General features: G+C 41.8%; 2 protein-coding genes across 10 annotated transcripts in view; one reads left to right on the forward strand and one right to left on the reverse strand.

The window, feature by feature from the left end:
• PRLR (prolactin receptor) overlaps window positions 1-24,842 on the reverse strand; it is a 275,125-nt gene that overhangs the window by 146,404 nt on the left and 103,879 nt on the right. For 5 of the 9 annotated variants that reach the window (XM_045020949.1, XM_045020951.1, XM_045020947.1 and 2 more), the window contains one exon: window positions 5,749-5,800. The exons of 1 other annotated variant lie outside the window; for it this stretch is intronic. The gene's annotated coding sequence lies outside the window, so the exon portion shown is untranslated. Of the gene's footprint in view, window positions 1-5,748; window positions 5,940-20,387; window positions 20,508-24,693; window positions 24,760-24,842 lie in introns of those variants that run through there. 3 more of the 9 variants (XM_045020953.1, XM_045020954.1, XM_045020945.1) reach the window with 3 other exon arrangements.
• Window positions 21,589-22,268, forward strand: LOC123372858 (cyclic AMP-dependent transcription factor ATF-4-like; the record flags this gene model as incomplete). The annotated part of the gene is made up of 1 exon (XM_045021401.1): window positions 21,589-22,268. A coding segment is annotated over one exon (639 nt), but the record flags the coding sequence as incomplete, so codon positions are not given.

A 24,842-nucleotide genomic window follows, 5' to 3' on the forward strand; every position in this document is an offset into this window, starting at 1 on the left:
AGTACCCCTTTCTACTGATGTATTCTGTCACAAGATGGTTTGAAGCCAAAATTGGGATATGCATGTAGCTATCGACCCACCACAATTAGGGAATCTGATTGCCGCAAAGCCATCCACTATTTCATGCACATTGCCAAAAATCACAGTCCTTCGTAGCAGAATGAAATTAATGGCCCTGCACACTTGTGTTAGCGCAGCCCCAACGGTGGACTTTGACTCCAAACGGATTTGCGACTGACTGGTAGCAGCCTGGAGTCACCAGCTTCCACATAGAGATCGCCACGCACTTCTCCACGGAGAGGGCAGCTCTGAGTTTGGTGTCCTTGCGCCGCAATGCTGTGGCGAACTCCACATGCTGTTCCAGGAAGGTGACTTTATGCATCCAAAAGTTTTGCACCCACTGCTCGTAATCCCAGACCTGCATAACAATGCAATCGCATCACTCTGTGCTTGTTTCCCCGAGCCCAAAAGTGACGGTCCCCTTTGTGCAGCTGCTCCGTGAATGCCAAAAGTAATCTGGTATTGTTTCTTTTCATGGCACACAGCAGGTCAGGCAACTCTGATTCCTGTTTAGACTGGGAGCTCATGATATACTGCATGACCATCTGTGATGTGATTATAACAGTGACCACAACAGATGAGAGCAGTGCAGGATCCATCCTTTCAGACAGTTGGTGGGTGCACAGTAAACAGGGGCCATTGAAAAATGCCATGAAATGCAGTCAGAAGCAAAGGAATGATGGGATGGAAAAAACTGCATCATGGGACCTTGAGCCCACATCCATGCTGCACTGTGATCCACACTAACTTCCCACAACTTCTAGCTGCAGTGGGATAGCTACCCACAGTGCACTGCTCTCACTGTCTATACTAGAGCGCCAACTGTGGATGAACTGCATTGACAGAAGGAACATTGTGTGAACATGCACAAGCAATGTAATTATACCATTTTTTTATTTTTAGCATAACTTGTGTTAACAAAACTGTGTAGTATAGACAAGGCCTAAGAAGGGATTGACCCTCTAACTACTAGGTGATGCTTTCAACTAGGGCTGTCAAGTGATTAAAATAATTAATCATGCTGTTAAATAGATTATTTATATAAATATTTTTGGATGTTTTCCAAATTTTCAAATATATTGATTTCAATTACAAAAACAATACAAAATGTACAATGCTCAATTTATTTTTATTATAAATATTTGCATTGTAAAAATAAAAGATTGTATTTTTCAATTCACTTAATACAAGTACTGTAGTGCAATCTCTTTATCATGAATGTTGAACTTAGAAATATAGAATTATGTACAAAAATAACTACATTCCAAAATAAAACAATGTAAAACTTTTTTGGTGGTTCGGGTTCTGTAGTTTCCGCATCGGAATGTTGCTCCTTTAAAACTTCTGAAAGCATGCTCCACACCCCTTCCCAGTCAGATTTTGGAAGACGCTTCAGATTCTTAAATCTTGGCTCAAGTGCTGTAGCTCGCATTGGTACCTTCTTTGCATTTTGCCAAATCTGCAGTGAAAATGTTCTTAAAACGAACAACATGCTGGATCATCATCCGAGACTGCTATAACATGAAATATATGGCAGAATGCTGGTAAAACACAGAGCAGGAGACATACAATTCTCCCCCACGGAGTTCAGTCACAAATTGAATTAACGCATTATTAATTTTTTTAACAGGCGTCATCAGCATGGAAGCAAGTCCTCTGGAATGGTGGCTAAAGCATGAAGGGGAGAATGAAATATTTAGCATATCTGGCATGTAAATACCTTGCAATGCCGGCTACAACAGTGCCATGAGAATGACTGTTCTCACTTTGAGGTGACATTGTAAATAAGAAGCAGGCAGCATTATCTCCTGTAAATGTAACCAAAAACTTATTCATTTAGCGTTTGGCAGAACAAGAAGTAGGACTGAGGGTACTTGTAGACTAAAGTTTTACATTGTTTTGGTTTTGAGTGCAGTTACGTAACCAAAAAAATAAAAAGAAATAAAAAAAAATCTCCATTTGTAAGTTGCACTGTCATGATAAAGAGATTGCACTACAGTACTTGTATGAGGTGAATTGAAAAATATTTCTGTTATCATTTTTACAGTGCAAATATTTGTAATAAAAATATAAAGTGAGCACTGTACACTTTGTATTCTGTGTTGTAACTGAAATCAATCTAGTTGAAAATGTAGAAAAACATCAAAAATATTTAATAAATTCAATTTGTATTCTATTAACAGAGCGATTAAAACTGATTAATTTTTTTAAATCGTGATTACTTTTTTTTTTCAGTTAATCACATGAGTTAACTTCGATTAATTGACAGCCCTACTTACAACAAGTGCCAACTATCACACAGGAAACTAGAAAGTTTCTCAAAAAATAGTAACTGAACAAAACTGCACCCCCGCCAAATCCCATTATGTGACCTCAGAACTAGTATAAACTTTTTTCTAAACTTTAAGGAAGAAGTGACTCACTCCATTTATATTGCCTTTCTCCAAGCTCAGGCCCCCAATGTGCTTATCTTGCACTGTCTTGGTAATCTAGTATAGATGTCATTAGTAACTACATCTCATCCACATAACTTTGGTTCTCTGCCTGGTCTGTCCCTGTGTCTGATACACACTCAACCCTATTGTAAGCAGGGTGTGAATGAGCTCTCCCCTGACATCTATTGACACACTGGGGGAAAAAAGACTTCAGGAGCAGACTTTATATGCATAGACACCTACTCTGCCCAGGTGTTCAGCAGACAGAGCTGCTTTGCCAAAATGATCAATTTTGGCTAGTTTGGGTTACAATTCACTTTTGAATGGCGGGACAATGAAATGCTGTTATCCTTCGTGTATGAGTAAAAGGCAGCAGAACTGTGCTTAGCATACCCTCACTCAGGGTGTCACTCTAAACTGAAGCTCACCTGTTAAGCAGGTGATAGGGATAGTAGCAGCAAGCAAGTTGTAGAAATAGTACAGGAAGCATTGCTTGATTCTTACTCCCATTATCTTTTAGGGGTGGGAGGTGGACCAGTATGAATACATCTCTGAACTCCGGGTCTTTGCTGATCAGCGACAACCAACTGAGAGTATGGTGCAGCAGAGGGAGATGGAAGTGGTGTGTTAAAGGGCTATTTGTTTGCTGGACTTTACCTCAGTTTTCTACAATGCATCATGAAAGGACACCACCCATGCTTTTGAATTGTGGTTGAGGTGTGTTCCCAAATTAATGTTAGATTCCCTCTCCCTTTTAATAAGTTCTCTTTTGTTATAGAGAGAGTTAGTGCTTGCTAGTGGGGAAGTATCTTTTATAGGCACCCGGGGTGATGGTTAAATTTTCCCTGATTAGCGGGTGAGGGCTCAAGCTGGTTCTGTTCTGTATTAAGAGGAACTCAGATACTGAACCTGGTCTTTGCTGTTGCTGACTCCTCCCGCCAAAAGGGTTACACTATGAAGGGTTTAATCTTCTACTTAAAAGTAACCCAAATAAAGCCGTGTCCCTAATACAGCAACAGCTATAGGGCCAGATTCTACACTGACATACATCCTTACTGGTTTCAAGAGCAATGGGACATAATTCAGGGTAAAACTTGGTTCTTGTTTCATCAGTAGTAAGTGATGCAGCAAACAGTGCTTTATTAAACAGAGGCCTGGAAGTTACAGCCAAAAGAAAGGCTAAAGATTGCTAGGGAACAGAATAGATCCTTCGAGAAGGGCTCTGCCTAGCAAGAGCATGGGGTGAGGCTAGGGGGTAGGGGGAAGAGATCAAAACCAGATCCTTCCTGAGGGTTACAAAGTTTAGTTAGTTTAAAAAAAAAAAAACTAAATTAGCATATTTAAAGCTTTGTAACATTGAGGGTGTAGAAGTATCAAAATATTTTGACGAAAACTATCAGTGTCTCCAACCCAGCTGAGACCATGAAGTAATACATAGCATATGTATTTATTTATATTATGTAATTAACCTCTGTGTAAACACTGAGGAGAAAAAAAAAAGTCAGCCTAGGGAAAGTCAGCCTCAAATCCTGCCCCCACTTGAAGTCAGAGACAAAACTCCCTTGGACTTCAGCTGGCCAAGAATTCATCTCTGGTTTTCAGAGGTGCCGAGTTCCCACAGCCTCTGAATCAGTGCCAAAATTTTCAGAAGTTGCTACTAGTTTGGGGGTGTCTAAGCATTTGGGTGCCCAAACTGAGACAGATAAGTCTGACTTTTAGTAGTGCTGAACAACTCCAGCTGAAGCCAGTGGGAGCTCACCAACTCTAACGAAGGTCTCAAACTAGACACCAGAAAAAGGAGGCACCCAAAACCAGTGGCAACTTTTACAAATGCAGGCCTAAGTGACATGCTCAAGGTTACAAGGAGTCTGTGGCTGAGCTAGGCTAGGAAACTTGGAGGCCTGAATTCCAGCTCTGTGCTTAGTCCACAAGACAAAGATGTCCCCTATTTCATAGTACTCAGTTCTCACAAGAAAGCTTATTCTGATGACCTCATCCAATTTCTAGACCAAATAACCACAGACACGTTGCAGACATGAATCTAGACTCTGAATTACTACCCCACCGTCAAACACCAATTCTTTTCATGTTTGCCCTGGACTAACTTTAATCTATACAACCTGTATTCATCCAGGTTCCCCTTCCCTTCAAGGTCTGCTTGCCACATACGCACAGCTGCATGTGAGCTGTTGCTAATCCTCCCGCCAGGTTGTTTATCTAGGGCATTTAATCAGAGATAGACAGCCCACAGCATAATTAAATATCAGTTTTAGCAGACAGCAGTGCCAACATAGAACATGCAGTAAACGACAGCACTTGCTATACACACACACGTACGTCAGGCATCACTCCCTGCTTAGACTTGTTCATACTGCAGAGGCAGTCCACTCATTTGCCTTTAGGAAAGGAAGTTCCTAGCAGTTCAACAACAGTGACCCATCTCTTAAGACAAAATAAAAGATAGGTATCTGCAGTGCAGGGCTTCAGTGAGAGGGAGGCTTGATGTAGGAGAGAAAGAAAAGGGATCCATACTGTTTGTCAGGCTGGCCCACCTACAGCAAAGTGACAGCAAAGAAATGCTGCCCCTCCCACCCCACCCCACCAAAAAACAAACAAACCCACAACCAAACAGATCCTACAGGATACCCAGAATACTGAAAACGAGTTAGAGATGGCACCAGGCTTCCGCAGGATGCAGGAAGGGATCACTGAATTCTTGAAATCAAGAACTATAAGTCATCACAGCTCCCTTTCTCCTCCGCAGCTCAGTTAGCTGTTCTCATGTTTCTGTGCTTCCCTTCCACCCGATGCCAGTGTCAGTGAATGCTGAGATGTCAAACACTTAGTCTGATCCCAATCAACCATCTTCTGAGAAACACTCGGGGTGTCAAAGCACATCAGTGTGGATGTACATTAGGGAAATCATGTAAGATTATTTCAACACTTAATTAAAAGAGTGCAAGTCTAAGTATCCTTTTAAAGTATAATCTCTCTGTCCAGGCTATTATTAGCAATTCATAGGAAACAGTTGTCACCTGGCTGACAGTTGACACCAAAACAATATAGGTTTTTTTCCATAAGCTGTTAGTTACACAGTATCTAACACATTGTATTAGGTTTAGCTGGTTTCTGATTATTTTTAATAGCCTAATAACATTTACAAAAATCTACCAATCAATCTTTATACAATGACGAACGTCCTTATATGCCTAGGTAAACACACTGCAGGAACAGGTTTAGCCACAGTACTCACTTTTGCCTGGTAATGAAGTCTGGGTTGATCCATGTCAGTTCGGGAACACTTCCTGAACAAGGATATGAAAATCCAGCATTGGTAACACAGTTAAACAACTTCAATCAATCCAGAGAAAGAAAAAATCCCCCTCACCCCCCCAGTACAAAACAAGATTCAGAAAAATCTCTAATGTTTACAGCGTTGGCTCCCAAGACATTCAGTCTGTCGGCTCTGAGCAATATAACTATGTACTTGTACATTCTCAGCCCATTAGAGGAGGAGTCAGTGTTGCAACATTTATGTTCCTTGCTCCAGGCAAAACAGTGATTTTCTTCAGTGTGCAAAATGTCCGGAGCATGACAGTTTTACAAGGTTAGAAGGTACTTTGGAGTGTAGAAATCCAGCAATTAATTTGTTTTTAAAAATCACCTTTATCAGCTAGAAATTACTATGCCTGCCCTAGAGTGTATAACAATTTTTTTTAAAGAAATCAATCCAATATTCTTTCAACATAAAATACTTCAAAAGTTCTTTCCATACCAAAGTGTCAACTCCTTTTTATTTTACAGTGACATGAAACTGCACAAATTTACAGTAATTTGGGTCCTGTTGCATTAATGAGACATCTGAGAGAGAAATGAGAATCTTTCCCTTAGGTTTGTCAGAAATCCTACGAGCTGAAAAAGCTTCAGTTTACAGGCTTGAGCTTTGCATTGCTTGTGTAGAAATGGGTGACTAGTGAGAAATTTGTAAGCCTCTTTGCAAATTCTGACCCATCTTTTCATTTAGCCATACTTGCACCCTCTCTGCCATAAGGAGGCTGAAGTTTTGTTCGTGCCATTGTGGGTGACAGATAAAGTTTGGGTTTGCAGTTTAAATTTTTTAGTTAAAATTTATCAGGAAAGGAGTTGAGTGAAAGTTCTGTAGATCCAATCATGGACCAGAACTAATACCATATGACTCAGGTGATCCATTATAAAGCTTGAGCAACTTCAAATACCAAATAATCATATGAATACAGTGAGAAATCCATAGGCAAACAATTTCAAGTAATGAACACAAATGTTGCAAGTCATGATCTATTCACAAATAGAAAAAGACTAAACTTGTCAACTAAAAGTATTCACAAGAAATAATTCAACCAGCTCTACCAGCGTGTCTGCAAATTTCCTCCAGTGGCTCCCTATCTAGAAGTTTGCAGTCAAGTGGTTCTGATAGATTGGGGATGAATCATGTGAGAATATGCATCTTCTCAGCAACAAGAAAAGGAAAGTGAAGGACAACATAACTGATACTTAATCAGCTGGAACGAAGATGCACTGGGCTGCAACCAGCTGCTTTAGGGCTGCAGTTGCTTGTCTCTGCCAAATTTAGAGGACTAGCCCCAGAAAAGCAAGCAGAGAAAAGGAGAGAAATTGTGTTCAAGGGAGAGTTAGCAAGAACCAGGAAGGTGCTCCTGGGAAAAGGCTGCTTCAGTGGGGTAGATTGGCGATATGCACATCTTTAGGTGGAGTATATCTTTGTGGAATACAAGAGAATACAACTCTAAGGACTTCTTGGCTGGTAAAGATGCAAGCTCAGATCCTATTCACTTGAAGAGTATAGATGAAATCAATGAAGCTCCTCAGACAAAAAAGGATTACTCAGCTGAAGACAGGATGAAGATGAGAATTAAATAACTGTTACTTAGCATATACCAAGTCAGCGAGAAATTTAATATTAAAGAGGGTAGTGAAATATTTTACTTAACATAAGGAATGAAAGTGAAGGAGAAACAATATTCGGAATTTCTGCTACAGATCCCAAGGATGCAGACAGAACAAGACTGAAAAGTTATTGAACCAACTCTCCAGGCATCCAAAGCTTTAAGACATTGCACTTTTGAGGGATTTTAAATCACACCAAAATGTTGTGTTTAATAAATTCAGCCAAGTCTGCATCAGAAAGGTTTCTGAGTTACCTACTTCATGATGCACAATGTAAAAAATCCAGCCAGAGCAGAATCCATCTTGAATCATGATTTTGTTAATAAAGAAGTGTGATTGATTCCAGGCTTCTCTGTTATTCTTAGCTATGACAAGCTACTTAAATTCCACATAGTAATATATAGTTTTCATAGGCTACAGTAGCACAAGGGTGTTAGATTTGAGGAAAGCAAGATTTAGTAAATTAAGATTTAAAGAGCCCAGTTCTCCTCTCACCTGCACAACTTTTACACCACTGCAACACTTAGTTACTCCTGATTTAAATTAGTGTAACAGAGGAGAATCAGGCCCTTAGTTAGTAGAGTGCATTGGGAGGAATTACTAGTGCTGAAGAAGGCTGAGAAACCTAAAAAAGGACACACTAATATAAAAAAGGCACATCAGACTAGAGTTCCTACATAAAAGAACACAAGGAATAAGAAGCTGCCAATTTGGTTTCATGAACATCTAGGGTGACCAGATGTCCCGATTTTATGGGGACAGTCCCGATATTTGGGACTTTTTTATCTGAGCTCCTATTGCCCCCCACCCCCTGTCCCGATTTCTCACACTTGCTATCCGGTTACCCTATGAACATAAAAAATAAATAAATACATAAATAAAAAAGGCCAGTGTAAACAGTGCAATCTTTCCCAACCTGCCTTAACGTTTGTTAGTGCTGGGACTGGGTAGATACAAGGAGTCATGGATGTATTGGCCTCAAGAGTTAGACTATATAGTCCTAAAACAATGGCCTATCACAAATGAGACTGAAGGGTCCAACCCTACAAGATGTTGAGCTCCTCCTGAGAGATGCTGAACACTTTCAACTGATGCTGATTTCAGTGGGAGTTGTGTGTTCAGCAGTGCTCAGGACTGGGCCGGATTCAGATTTTTCTGGCAACATGAGGTGGACCAGTGGACCAATGGAAAGAGCTAACTGGAAGGAAGCCATTTTACCCAGTCTCACTCTCACGGTTTTGGGGATGAGACACTATTGCCTCTGAACTTAGTTCAGATTTGTAGCTTACCCTGCAAACTTAAGCAGGACAGGAAGTGAAATGAGCAGTTAGTCAACAAAGGTGGGCCCAGAAAGCAAAGGGAAGAGGAGAAATTGAAAAAGCATTTAACCCTGCAAAAAAAAAAAAAAAAAAAAAGGCCAAGCCAGGGACGAGACCAAGTGTTAGCAGGGTAAATTGAAATGCCCAGGAGCTTAGAATGAGGCAGCCAGTCAGTAAAGTAAAAGGAAGCCTAACAAGTGCAGGTAGAAAATGACTGTGCCTAGTGGTGTGTGGTGGTGGTACGACCACAACAATCACACTCAGGCTTAGACAGGATGCTTGGATGTCAGTGGAGACGAGCCCGAACAGAGGGCAGCTGGCTCACCACGGGAGCAGCCAGCCATGGAGAAGGAGCAGGCACTGGGGGGACAAGGGGCACAAGACCTGTCCCCCCCCCACACTTCTACAAAGGTTCCGAAGTCTTTGCCTCAATCTTATAAGATAGATGTGAGCCCTATAATTCTTTGTACCAACTTAACTGAAAGTTACAGGTCCCATGAATTCCACAAAAAATCATTGGGCATGAATCCCCTGTAAACTTAGAAGTTCAATGAAGAATTTTGAATGACTTTAAAGTAACCTAAGCAGGGTACAAGCAGCAAACTGAAGCCTCTTATCTGAGAGTGAGGGGGAAAAATCCTTTTTTGATATGGCTGTCTGAATCCATCAGTTCCTAATAGTCCCTTAGCTTCATTAGGTGAACTGTGTAATTTAGAAGCATGTTTATCAGTTATGGTACCGGCATTCAGATGGAATGCTTCACTGTGATGATGATGTTCCATTTACTAAATAAAACTGTTGGCTTTACTGGGACAGTCATGGAGTTGCTTTGGGGTAAGAATCAGTGATCTGTGTGAAGTTCAGGGAAAAGATCAGGGAACACCCAGAAAAAAAAAAGTGCAGAATGAGTTAATGATGCCAAAGGAGGTAGGGGACTAAGAAAGGCTTTTAAAAATACAGCCAGGAAAGAGAAATACAGCATAGAAAGTACTTCACTTACTACATGATGCAGGAGATCAAACTAATATAGTCCATGACTATTATTTGTATTATTATAGCTCCTGGGAACCTAATGTCTTAAGGGCTTACAAGCTGATCTCCTTAATAAAAAAATAATTGGGAGTTTAGAATGTGCTCAAAGTTAATTTGGCCTGTTGTCATTTTTGTAGTCAATATGGTTTAATTTAACATTATTAGCCAGGCACCTCAGACTACATTTTGATCTCAAGTATGTTAGAGGAAATCTGAGCAAATGAAGTAAATAGTTACTCCAGAGTTACACTACAGTAACTGAAATTAAAAGTTGGCCCCGTATGTTCATATTTGCTCATGAGGCACTATATATAAACAAAAACTAATGGGAAATTCTCATCACTGAGATGTTATATGCAGCATCTTCCACAGTTCAGTCCTATCTGCCATGTTGTTCTATGTATCTATCATCTCTAAATGTGGGCAAAATATTATGAGTAAACTGTTGTTACCCAGCTGTGTATCTCAGCTGTAGTGCCTACAGACACTAAGTTCAGACACTACCCTGTAAGAACATGTGGAGGATAGAAGAAAAGAGGCGGGGGAAATCTTGCTTCTGGGTTAGGATTATTAATACATTGGGGATGCCTCCTCTTATTTTATCCCTGCTTGATCAAACCATTCGTTAGGAGATAGTCAAATGAACTCTTACTGTCACTTTTCACTTTTTGTAACAAACTTTACCTGTAGGTCTTAAGACTTGCCTCATTGACCACATCATGCTCACACTATTACCGATTATTATTAATACAACTAAGGGGACAAATCCACTTTTTTATGGAATCAGATACTAAATACTAACTTTTTCTAATCCCATAGCCAATGTGGATCCAGCCAGTGATCTGTCTCACAAACTGTCAATAACTTATGCTAATGTACAGAGCACGAAATCTGCTTACTTTAAAACATGTACACCAAACTATGGGAGATAATAACAAAGACCTGCAACAGGGTACAAGTCTTTTAAATTATGGAAGCAACCAGGTTAAATGCTAGTCTTCTTCAATTTCTGTTTAATTAAACTGAAAGCTCTTCTGCATACAGGCCTGCTCCAGCTCCCAGGGAAGTCAATGGGAAAACTCCTGTTGACTTCAATGGAGCACAGTTGGGCCCTAGGACAAGACTGTTTTTGTTCCCTCTGCAGTTATTCAGAAAGGACCAAAAATGGTAAGACAAAACCAGTGGGGAAAAGAGTACATGATAATCTGCTGACAGACTTCCTGAACCAAAACCTCTATGATGTTGAACAGCTGCTCTGTTTTAACTGTATCAATTTCTAAATAGACGTAGTATAGACAAGACCTTAAACCTTGAGGAGAAGAGGTCAGAGCATTTGGACATGGCTTGGATGTGGTGCAAAGGAAATGGATGTGCTAGGAAATGAAGTGTTGCGGGGTTTTCCCAGTAGTGGCACAGGCATGTAGAGCCAGATTCGGTCATTGAATTCCAGTGAAGCCAAATCAAGGAAAAAAATAGGGCAATAGTATTCTAGTGGAATTTGTTTTGTTTACTTTAAGACAGGGTTCTCAAACTTTTGCTGCCCCCTCTTTGAAAATATTTCAGGCTGTGATGACCCTTCTCTCACAAAAATAGTGATAGTAAATTACTGTACATATTCATAGGAGCACTAAATGATGCATGTAATCATTATCCTTGCAGTCAAAGGCATTGAAGCCGTTCAAAAAGCGTAAACAACAGTTTTCAAGAATAAATACATGGACATTTAAGAAACGGGTTTTCTGGGGAAAAACCCAACAGGATACAGTTTGGGAAGCTGGAAACCTTTTCCAGTGATTGTGTTAACAATCATAACTTTGTCCAATTTGTGGTAATCATCATAATTGTCCAAGGATTGTGGTTTTATACACAAAACTATATATAAACAAGTATCTGGACACTGAATGCAAGGGATGCTGCTGTTTTGAAGCACCCAGTTTTTTCAATTGTGGATCCAGAGAGCTGAGGCAGACCCTTAAATTGTCCTCCACATTCACTCTCTGGCTCTCCAGCTCTAAAGGCAGCGCTGCCACTAGCAGCAGCACAGAAGTAAGGGTGGCAATGTATCACACAAACTTTAATCAGTATATTCTGAATACCTAACACACAAAGGAGGTTGAGAGCCAAAAGATTTAGCATATATTTCAGTCCTCCATCTTCAATTCCAGTCAAGTCTCTACCCACCATCAAATCCAGCACTGCCCTGGGGGTGACACTTCAAAGCTGAAGAGGCCATCTCAGCCACTTCTTCCCAAGTTAAACCCCTCCTCAGGACTTCCTTTCATGGTGCCTATGACTCTATGCCTCAGTTATCTTCATGATGCCTCCCCTTATTTCTCAGCAGTGTGTGAATTAACTTAGAAGTCACGAAGGGCCTGACTCTGTCCACATTTAGGTCAATGAAAAGACTCTCACTGATGCACTGGGATATGGTTTTGATAGCAAGGTGCAAGATTCACAGCACTCCTCACATATGTCATCTAGAAATCTGCAACACAGGTAGAAGACAGTCAGCAGAAGTTTCCCCAAACTGATTCACCAGTATCCTTCAATTCATACTTGGAGGAACCATCTCTTTGAAAGGGTAGTTCAGTTCTATTTGGCCTCTCTATTGAAACTATATAGGAAACTGTATACAACCATAGGAGGGCATTAGCTAGTGACTATTGTTGTGTGCTTATTGTGATGTACACATAATTCTGCACAGGAAAATGAACTAAAAATCACTAAGATCATTTACTGTACACCACCAGAGAACCATCAGTTGGGAACAACCCTTGGTCATTATTTATGCAAGATAGATTAGAAGTGAAAGACTATGGATAAAAAAACCCTATACTTTTCATTACCAAATCCCCCGAACTATCCAACCACCTTGGAACACATTTCTCTCTCTAACTGTAGATAACCAGTGAGTAGTATGGCTTGTATGAATCTTGTTATTGCACTCAAAAAACATACAGCATCCATTAGCAAATGTGCATTCCCTTTGGATTTGCATAGTAAACAATAGAAGAGCTATAATAAAGAACAAAAAGCAATTTCCTGCTCCAGTGTCTTTCATTATACCCAACTACAAAATATTAATTTTGTTTATGTATGTTAGGATGCAAATTACCGCTCTTTCAGAAGTGGAAGATCCATGTTAATTTAATTTCACCAGTTTACAGTGCAAAAAAGTGTCTAGATTTGGTCAGTGAGAACTGAACAGCAGTGTCACCTGGTTTTCTAAATGGGTCTGCATGAGAGATGCCTGCTAAACAAGAAACCACATTCATTACACCACTAGCCTGTTAGGGTGAAACACTTATATGGATGTCACTCAAGACATCTTATATACAGCCAGGCCGAGCCCCCCTCATCGCTTTTAAATTTTTTTTTATTTTTTTTTAAAACAAGAACATTTTCCCCACCTAATTCTAGTAGCCACAGCTGAGGACAGGTTTTGTGCAAATAGACATTAAAACAGTAATAAAAATAGATATGATACAGAGAAGGTTATGAATGGAGTTTCCTAATACATTACTCCATGTCTTTTTAAATTTCACATAATTTCTCTCTCCTCCTATCCATTGCTCCTGTGGGAAGGACAAGCAAAATCTATTTTGTTGGCGGCAAAGAGTTCTCATGGCCACATCCTTGAAATAAACAAGGATTACAGTGATCTTGGCTTGAAGTACTTTGTTCATGTTTCAACTTTAATCTAAAATTCTTTAGTACCATGAAATATTGGCTGGTGTGATACTAGTATGATTGTACAACTTATGTATTTCCATAAAGTTTCATTTAATATAGTTAATATCATGAAAAGGATATTGTCTTTTGCATTGCTTCCCATTTGTGACAGCATATAAATACAAGAGAATAGGTATTTGACAGATATTTAGGAGAACAGGCATTCTAGAGATACCACAGATCAGTGGTTCTCAAACTTTTGTACTGGTGACCAGTGTTCCCTCTAATTTTTCCCAACCATGTGCAGAATAATTTTGTTCCGTGCACCAATATGGAGGTGATGTGTCAGGGTGGGGCTGAGTGGTTTGGAGTATGGGAGGAGGCTCAGGGCTGGGACAGAGGATTGGGGTGTGCGGGGTGCAGGATCTGGCTAGGGGTGGGGCCAGGGATGACGGACAGAGAGTTGGAGTGTGGAGTGTGGGAGGGGACTCAGGACTGGAGCAGAGGGTTGGGGTGCAGGGGGGTGAGAGCTCTGGGGATGAGGGGTTTGGAATGCAGTGGGGCTCCCCGGGGCGGAGAGAGGATCCCCCGCATCTCTCTGTCTCCCACAGCAGCACTTGGGCTGGAGGGGGAGAGGCGCCTCTCTCCGCCCCGGCAGGTCCAAGGCTGGTCTGGGTTTGGGATGGGGGGGGGGGGAAGAAGAGCACCTGTCCCCCTGCCATGGCATATCGGGGGGTAGGCTGGGTCAGGGTCAGGGAAGGGGTGCTGCAGCAGGTCCGGGGCTTGAGGAGAAGCATCTCTTTCCACCACAGCCCTGAGCGCCTGCGTGGCACTTAATAGGCAGCTGCGCAGCCACACGGCTTAGAGGGAACTTAGCTGGTGACCACCTTTCACAGAGCAAACCTCTGAGTGCAACCCCCTTATAAATATTTTTTTTAAAACGTGTTTTTAATGTAACATTATTAAAAATGCTGGAGGCAAAGCTGGATTTGGGGGTGGAGGCTGACAGCAAGCAATCCCCCATCTAACAACATCACGACCCCCCGAGGGGTCACGACCCCCAGTTTGAAAACCCCTGCCATAGATACTCTCCTGCCACAGATATGCCTTATCTGTCTGTGTGTAAGCTTTCTCCTGAACTTGCTGTTGCTTGTCTGTGCCACTATAGAACCCTCCCCCACCACCCTCTGCCTCAGAGAGATACCCAAACTTTTTCATATTCCTGGAACAGAGCTCATAGGAACCATTGATCTGGCTGCCAGGGCAAGTAGGTATATGACTCTGCCATTTTGTGCAGCGTCTTTAAACCTGACATAAGGATGGATCATCTTTATGCAGAGTTCTAGAACCTGACACCATGTTATAATCTGCCGTTGGCTTTTTGCTGTCCATGAAGCATCACAAAAAGCTCACTCCACCGTACAGAATACTAATGCATTCAAGCTTCCTACTTATGATGATGTTTTGGAAGGCTGTTTTCTTCCTGGAACTGGATCAAGTTATTTTTGGCCTTAATGCAATGAACAAACTGTTCTCAGATCTTATTCTATGCCCCTCACATTTTATAGACTGATTATCAGACAGGACATCATCATTAGTTTAAATAGTTTTTGCAAAGCACATTTTGTGAATAATCATAAATACTTTGCACTTATATAACACTTTTCATCCAAGAACCTTAAAGCGTTTTAAAAACATTAACAACTGAAAACATCACTGCAAGTTGTTATGGAATATACAGAGCATTTCAACCACTGCTGAAATGTAGCCAACCTCTTTGGTGGAAAGCAACAGATGTTTAGTAGCTTGCAGCAAAAACTACAGCAACACCACCATATCTAACTGATCTCACAAGGAGAATTTAGGTAACTAGAACTGCATTACTGAAATTGGAATCTGGCCAGGACACTGAGGGTTACACTAGACCAGGGATAGGCAACCAATGGCACACGTGCCAAAGGCGGCATGTGAGCTGATTTTCAGTGGCACTCACACTGCCCGGGTCCTGGCCACCGGTCCAGGGGGCTCTGCATTTTAATTTAATTTTAAATAAAGCTTCTTAAACATTTTAAAAACTTTATTTACTTTACATACAATAGTTTAGTTACATATTACAGACATATAGAAAGAGACCTTCTAAAAATGTTAAAATGTATTACTGGCACATGAAACCTTAAATTAGGGTGAATAAATGAAGACTTGGCACAGCACTTCTGAAAGGGTGCCGACCCCTGCACTAGACCATTGGTTCTCAATATTGTGTTACGTGGGCCGCAGGTTGAAAACCACAGCAACCCTCACCCCAAATGCTTCCACCCACCCCCACTCAGCACCTCCCTGCCCAGAGACCCCTCCACAGAGTGGGGCCAGGAATGGAGTCCTGGGCATGGGGTTGGACAGCCGAGACCCAGACCCACCACGTGGGGCCGGGCAGCCAGACCAGGAACCTACAGCGGGGGGCCGGACCCTGCCAGCTGTACTGTACTGCACAGGGCAGGCAGTCCCATACCCTGGGCAGCTGGCAGTCAGACCCATACTCCACCCCTACCATGTGGGGAAGGGGACCCGGGACCCGAGTTCTGCTGTGTCTGGCAGCTAGGACCCCCAGTGCCAAGCCAGTAGCAGAGTACCAGGCACGGGCTGGCAGCCAGGACCCGAGGTGCCAGGCCAGGAGCGGAGTCCCACCTAAAACCTGCTGCAGAACCCCCGCAAACCCCTAATTCTCAGTGCCCATTCCTCTCACTGCCCAGAGCCCCACTCTCCCGCCCCCTGCAGCACTCACCAGCCCCTTGCCTGTAGGAACGCTCCTGCAGGATGCCTTACGCTCTCTCCTTGGGCCACATGCAGCCTGTGGTTGAGAACTGCTGCACCAGACCATTGTGGAAAGTGCTATGGAATCTTTTATAATCATGTTGTAAGGAGACTGATCTCATGTCTCATCCAAATGATTTCATTTTTAGCAGTGCAGCACCCATATCACCATACGGTGGTTCCGATTCTGTGTTGACTCAGTGAGAAGAAGATAGATTTGTAATTGGCAAGCTCCACCTTTTGCAGTGCCTAGTTTTCCTTTGGAAGTCTCAGATGTGAGGAATGACCCAGCTCAAATCCTGCTTAATTCATAAAATTTGATTAAATCATAGTACATAGTACAAGGCTCCACACTCTACCCTTGCCTGCGAATACCATCCCCGAAGCTCCCCTGTGGTTCCCCGCGGCGTCATGGGGGTGGCAATCCAGTGAGCCATAGTTTTCCCGCCCCTGACCTAAAAGAATCTTAGGTTGTCAGCAAACAAACTATAAAATAGAAAAAGGAGGCAATAGTGACAAAAGCCTTTCAAAGCGCTTTGTCTCTTAGGCCTGGTCTACACTGGGGAGGGAGGTGTCGAACTAAGGTACGCAAGTTCAGCTACGCGAATAGCGTAGCTGAACTCGAACTACCTTAGTTCGAACTACTCACCCGTCCTGACGCTGTGGGATCGAAGTCCGCGGCTCCCCCGTCAACTCCGCCACCGCCGTTCGCGGTGGTGGAGTTCCGGAGTCGATGGGAGCGCGTTCGGAGTTCGAACTATCGCGTCTAGATTAGACGCGATAGTTCGAACTCCGAGAAGTCGAACTCTATGCGTCGACCCGGCAGGTAAGTATAGACCTACCCTTACTTATTTATAATGATTTATTGGTCCATTTATTTTATTTAAATATACTAATAAATGCTCCCATTCAGTGCTCTAGGTACATATACCACCTTTATAAAGATACAAACTAAAAATAAGGATTCTTAACTTCTGACTTTTCGGATTACTTCTAAAAACATACACTTACCTCTTATACATGTATCACCTTCCCATTTATTGGCATACAATATCACTTTCTCACTTTTCCACCTCTAATTTCAAATTGGAAGACTTAGATAGGCTAGTTCAATCACAAATTCAACCACTAGATGCAGAAATTACTGGCTGAAATTAGAGGCCTGTATTATGCAAGAGGTCGGACAAGATAACCACGAAGTCCCTTCTGACTAGCACACATGAAATTTCTATTAAAAACTATGAATCGGGTCTTCTGTGAGCAAAGGCTATACTTCTTCAGGCAGTTCTATCAATGTATCTTCTTCCTGATTTTTCATATTAGGAGTTTCCCAAGCAAAGAAAACAATCATGTGTCATGCTACATGGTATATTTGTATGTTAAATGAAAGTTTTAGCTGAGTGAATAATTTATATATAAAAATCTCTAATTTGAATGCATATCACAAATAAACAAACACCCATCCCAAAGTTCTAAAACTCCTTGCCACCATTTGAAAGTTCATCATTAAAAACCAAAACAGTAGCATATTTCCTACTACTAATACAAACTATCACCAGGCAGAAAAATGTAGTATAATAGAAGCCAAATACAAGAGCAGCAGTGTTACGTATTCAAAGAAAGATACTCTAACAGGTGAACTGCTATATTCTGCACTAGTTTTAACTTCTGCATTGATTTAAGTTCCATCTCTATGAACAGTTCATTGCAGTAGTCAAATCTAGGTGATAAAGGCAGGGATCATAATAGCAAACTCCACCCAGAAGAAAAGGATGCGATTCATTTCCAGATGCAAATGGAAAAGAAAAACAATCTTGGTCATGGTTGCTATTTGATCCACTAGAAGCTCCTGGGAATCTAATTGGGCTCCAAGTTGCAACCTTTAGTAACAAAGATATCTTTGTTTAGCAATTTCCCTCAGTCAAGGCAGCCAGTATAATACCAGCCAAGTCTTCCAGTTGCCTTCCCACCCAACCATAGTTACTTCAGTCTTAGTCTTATTCAGAACGGGTCTCAGGCAACTGTTCACATCCCTATCCCAATGAGGTCCAGCCATTGGGACAGACACTTAAATGCGTTCTCTGGACTGGATGAAATAGAGCTGTCTCATCAGCATATTGAAAACAGTTCAGCCCATCTCCTCTCGCTAACTATAACTGCCTCACATACACATTAATGTAGTGATGACATTAAACCTTGCCACCAAGAGATTCTTCAGGACATAAGCATACATCAAAACCAATTTCTGGATCCCTATCCAAGATAGGAATGAAGCAGGAAAGAGTAGGCCCATCTACTCCAGTCCCCTCATAGATGAGTCAACGTATAATCCTGGATACCAAACGTAGTTAATCAGTGTCTATGCTGATATTGAATGTATCATTATTAAGGGTAAGATTTTGTAACAGTAATTTTTTGTAAACGTCACAAACAGATCACAGGTACTAAACAAAAATTCATGGAAGACCATGACCTGTCTGTTACTAAAAATAACCCTGATAAAATAGGGAGTGGGGGGGCGGGTGGGTCCAGCACCACCACCCCGCAGGGCCTGAGAACTATGTGAGGACCCCCTCCACAGCTCAGAGCTCCAAGACTGGAAGCTGCAGGGCCCCTGCAACTAAGAGCTCTGGTGCTCCCGCTGACTGACAGCTCCAGCCCCGCTGCCCCAGGATTGAAGGAGTAAATGTCACGCAGGTATCTGGAAGTCACGGATTCTGTGACTTCCATGATATAACCGTAGCCTTGATCATTACCCATTATTATCCAGACTGATTTATTGTAAGGAATGGATGGTGCAAATGGAATTATTACAAAAGTTTATGGGAAGTTTTTTTTTCTTGTTACTTAGAATTATAGAATATCAGTGTTGGAAGGGACCTCAGGAGGTCATCTAGTCCAACCCTCTGTTCAAAACAAGACCAATCCCCAACTAAATCATCCCAGCCAGGGCTTTGTCGAGCCTGACCTTAAAAACCTCTAAGGAAGGAGATTCCACCACCTCCCTAGGTAACCCCTCCAGTGCTTTATCACCCTCCTAGTGAATTTTTTTTTCCTAATATCCAACCTAAACCTCCCACACTGCAACTCCCACCACTGAGAACAGTCTAGATCCATCCTCTTTGGAACTCCCTTTCAGGTAGTTGAAAGCAGCTATCAAATCCCTCCCTCATTCTTCTCTTCTGCAAACTAAACAATCCCAGTTCCCTCAGCCTCTCCTCGTAAGTCGTGTGCTCCAGCCCCCTAATCATTTTTGTTGCCCTCCGCTGGACTCTTTCCAATTTTTCCACATCCTTCTTTTAGTGTGGGGCCCAAAACTGGACACAGTACTCCAGATGAGGCCTCACCAATGTCGAATAAAGGGGAATGGTTACGTCCCTCGATCTGCTAGCAATGCCCCTGCTTATACTGCCCAAAATGCCGTTAGCCTTATTGGCAACAAGGGCACACTGTCAATTCATATCCAGCTTCTCATCCACTGTAACCCCTGGGTTCTTTTCTGCAGACTTGCTAATGTTTTCTTCCTCCTATGTTTCAATACCATTCTGTCTGTAAAGATCTGTAACCAAGCATTAGAATTGGATAAATAAATGAATTATATACAATGCCTACACCATATTTTTTTAATTGCTGCTCTACTGCAATATTTCACTAATGCAGAAGTGCTTTATTAGCTCAGAAATCTCTGATTTGTAATTTTTGTGTGTCCCCTAATATGAAGAACTGATATGCTCAATAGCCCAGATTCTGCACTGCAATATGACTAGCAGAGTCAACCATAATAGTGTCACTCCAAAAGGGAGCATGATGACAGACCTAGTGTAGCAGCTCCTACTCCACCTCCTTTTCCTGCTCCAGCACAGGTGGTGTGTCTGAGGAAGAAGGGGATTCAATTCAGAAACCAAAATCAAGGGGGAGAATAAACAGTCAAATGAAAACCTCTGTATCTAGTACTGACTGTCTGGGCATAAAAGCACCTAAAGCCATGTTGCAAGGTCCACCTCCTTACCCAGACTTTGGGGGTTGGAGAAGTGCATAAAGGTCTGCTATTGGTGGGGATGGCAGGACATTGGATGGCAGGATAGTACTTGTGCTTGAAATCTGATAAATTTCTTACCTCTGGTTTTGGGCAAAGTGTTGGTTTCAGCTTTATGCACAATAGGAACATATGCACTGCTGGGTTTCGCTTGATTACACTTCTTCTTTATTGTGAAATACCTCCTTTCCCATTGCTGTCCAGGAAGAGTGTGCAGTCCTTGCACATTACTTGTTAACCTCTACTACATGCACGGAAGACTATATTCATGCACTTATTTGTGCCTTTAAATCCCTTTTTCGCCCTATGTCAACAGCATCATTATTATTTTATCTAGCAGATAGACACCATGCAACAACTAGATCTTAATATTTACATCCATTTCACCAAGATTATAGGATTTATTAAGTCACCAAAATTTTTACTCGATTATTCTTTTAGTACTTTTAATGCACAACTAAGATAATGTGATCAGTAGGTGCAGTACCTAACAGCCTATAACAGGAAAAATTGTTACAAAATTGGCAAGTATGACGGCCTTATGTGACAGCTTCCATCTTCAAGTTGAAGCTACACAAATTCAGACTGGAAATAGGGTGTATTTTTTTTTAAACTATGAGGGTAATTAACCATGGAAACACTTTATCAAGGGTCATAGTTGATTCTCCATCAATGGCAATTTTAAAATCAAGAGTGGATGTTTTTCTAAAAGCTATGCTCCAATTCAAACAAAAATTTGGGGGAAGTTCTCTAGCCTGCGTTTTGCAGGAAGTCAGTCGAGAGGATCACAGTGGTCCCTTCTGGCACTGGCATCTATGACTCTTGGCTGACACAAGATTGAACCAGAATTACTGGAGTTAAACATGTGAGGATTTTACATTAAATGTAAAGAGTCAGGCTCTGCAGCAGAGGACTGTACGAGACTCACATAGTCTATGGATCAAGCACAGAGAGGGGAAAACACACACTGACCAGTGAGTTATATTTGCATAAAATAATTTTTCAGAAGGAAAAAAGAAAAATTGAAATTCAAGCCAAATGAACTAAGGAGTGTCGATTAGAAGCAATCCAACAAACAGAACTTTGAATAGAATCAGACAAAAACTGTTATGTCTTGGTTTTCGGCAGTTATGTTTCTGAGTACTGAAGTTCTAAAATTCTAAGAATTCTTCCCATCTGCAGGGACAGCAGCTTTTTTGTTCCATTTTATTGTTTTTTCTTTAATCTAAAATAATTGAATCTACATTATTTTACTCTTTGTGTATGGTAACAATGAAAACTAAATGGTCCTGAATCTCCAATTAGAGTAGATCAGGTGGCCTCACTCACCCTCCTTCTGTCTCTTCCCCTCTCCCCAGGGTCCCTGACTTCCACTCCAGACCATTCTTTTAGTTTAGATCTAGGCAGTGAAGTTGATGTACTGGAAGGAGACAGAAAGCCAGAAGCCACCACATTTGTGGTGGTGGTCCCCAAGTTGGAGAAAGAGGAGGAAGCCCACTCAGATGATAGTGGAATATGCATGAGCCCAGAGTCTTATCTGGGGACCCCCCAACACAGTCCAACCACCTCTGTAGAATCTCTCACTGACAGCCAGTTTGCCACAGACCCCATTTGTGAATCTGTGCGGCCCAAACCATATGATCATCCTGCCGAGAAGATCATGTCAGCAAAGGTAAAGGGAGAAAAAAGAGCTGATAAGAAACTGAAGAAGATGGAGCAGAATAAGACAGCTGCCACACGTTATCGGCAGAAGAAGAGGGCAGAACAGGAGGCACTGTCTGGGGAGTGCCGAGAGCTAGAGCAAAAGAATGAGGCACTGAAGGAGAAGGCAGATTCCCTGAGCAAAGAAATCCAGTATTTGAAAGATTTGATTGAAGAGGTCCGCAAGGCCAAGAGCAAAAGAGCTAAAGTCCCTGAATAGGGTAGTCAGAGTAGAAGTTTTATGTGCATTCCATCTAAACAGTTTATTTGAAAAAAACAAACAAAAAAACCAATGATAAATAAAATTCCATTAAAAATACCACACAAAAAGCAATGTGGGATTATTCATGAATCATTTTCTGACAATGAGAAACAAGTTGAGAGAAGCAATTAATACACTTTATCTAAACAACAACACTGCCAGATGGAATAAGTAATTCAATAAGAAAAAAAATGAAGCTTCAAGTGGCTGCAGCTTTTACCAACTTATCAGCCTATGATGCCATTTGACACAAGGGCCAACCTGCTTCAATGCAACCAGACATTTCATCTCATTAGATCAATGCTTTCGGACAGAAGATTCCGTGTCCATCTCAGAAGTCAGGTTAGCAAAAAGTAGAGTCTGCACAATGGCCTCCCACAGAGATTAGTACTAGCACCAACCCTCTTTAACATACAAGTGATGTGCCTGAAATGACATGCTGCAAGTTCATTTATGCAGATGACCTGGCACTAATGAGACAGACACAACACTCAAGGAAGCAGAAGACAACCTTCATTATAATCTGAAGAAGATGGAAATCTACTTTCAGTACTGGCAGCTCAAACCCAATCCATCAAAAAAGTGGTGGTGTCTGCTTTCCATCTTAGCAATTCTGAAGCTAAGAGGATGCTAAACAAACTTCTGTGGCAAGGCAATCACCCACAATCCTAAACTCCCACTACCTAGGAATCAGTCACTCAGTCACAGCCTTATCTTTCAACATCATCTGAATCAGGTGAGTCATAAAAAGAAGAGTTACATCAATATCATCCAAAAGATAGCAGGTTCTAGCTGAGATTGTGATGCTTGGAAACTATGAATGGCAACACTAGCTTCAGTTTATTCCATGGCCAAGTACTGCACACCTGATTGGGGAAGAAGTTCACACCTGGACCTCATTGATATCCAGCTAAATGCAATTATGAGACTTGTCACTGAAACCACTCCACTGCCTTGGCTTCCAGGCCTCAGAAACATCCTTCCTTCAACTATTGAGCGAGAGATGGTTATGCTGCATGAGTAAAACAAAGCTCTCACTAACTAAAAGCTCCTTCTCCATAAGAGCCTTGTTCTCCCAAATCCTACTGAGCATTCTACAGGCTGCTAGAGAAGCTCTGTCATCCAACTTCAACCCAGAAAACACCTAGCTGATGCAATAGGCAGGCTCTGACATAAACAACAAGCACCACATAGATGATCCCACTGCTGAACCACCTGGTTTCTTCCAGTCATCCATATTAGGTCATTATATGGAAGGTGCCCACACCTGATGAGCAGATGAAGAATCAAGGATTCACCAGTGTGAATGCAGAGACTCCAAACCATCAAACACGTGAAAAAGTTTCCCATCTTTTCATTTTCAGGACGTATAGCAAAGGTGCACTCTGCAGCTCCTGAAGCCCTTGAATAGATTTCAAACCTTTCTATTAACTTGTAAATTTCTCTCCTCCCTTGTAGGAGGGACTTCAATGAGGATCTAGAAAATAGTTGGCCTTTCCAAGCAGGTGTTACAGACAAGCCTTTTTCCCTTTTTTAGGCTTTGATTGGGATCCACTATGCTAGGATGTGTTAAAAAATGTTGCACATACCATTCAGTCAGAGCCAGTGCTAGGCCACTGGGGACCCGAAACAGGAATATTTCCCCTCTCCCCAATACTAAAACAGGCAAGATATTATAAGAAGTGAACAGAGGGGCCCTTGAGCAGCTCAGCAAGTTAATTGCTTAGTCTATTTATGCCTAGCACAGGCTCTGCATTCTGTACATTTTGGCATATGCTGATGTTACTGTAGAACCCACTGTTGTGCTCTCCCTGTGTTTTTTGCTCATTACTGTAAGCGTGGTAGGCTGTGGAAAGGTTCACTACCTTGCTGATTGTAAGGATCTGTGGGACTAGAACCCAGGTCTGCAAAGCCTGGGCCAGCTGATGTCCTACATCACTATGAAGAGGCCATGCAGAACCATCCCCAAGGAGCCTGGTGGAGATTAGGCAGCATAGGAAGAACTGCCCATAACAGTACCCTGTGGTCTTATCATTGGCCCATGCTCACTATTTAACCTTAGAAGGTGTGCCAGGAAGTTATCTGGGTAACCACACCGTGCTGGCTTGCTGTGACTCCAGACCTCACCTTGCTTTCTGATCTCCAACCTCTGACCCTTGCTTATTGATCCTCACTCTAGCAATTACTCCCATCCCTGCTCACTGACTACTGCCTCATTGCCATTCTTGCTTGGGGATACCAGCCCAGCTGTGATCACTAGGCTAGACCACCTATTCCCCAGTCCCTTTCACTGATGTTGGTATGAGGTCTGTAGGGTTTTTCCCCCCCTCACTCTGTCATTTTTTAGTAGTTTTATACTATTTAGAAACCTACTTTAATTGAGGAGTTCATATGCAATCTGAACACGTTAAAGAACTCACTAACCAATGAAAGAGATTATAAGTTGTTTTGTGCTTTAGAATAAGTTGTATTTTATGCCTTTATATTTGGTTAAGGTATTTGACCATGTATTAGATATGGATCTGGAATTCAAAATGGCGTGCCTGCCAAACGACAGCTCAACTTCATCTTTG

This window comes from Mauremys mutica, chromosome 6, assembly GCF_020497125.1.
Source record: "Mauremys mutica isolate MM-2020 ecotype Southern chromosome 6, ASM2049712v1, whole genome shotgun sequence".
NCBI lineage: Eukaryota > Metazoa > Chordata > Testudines > Geoemydidae > Mauremys > Mauremys mutica.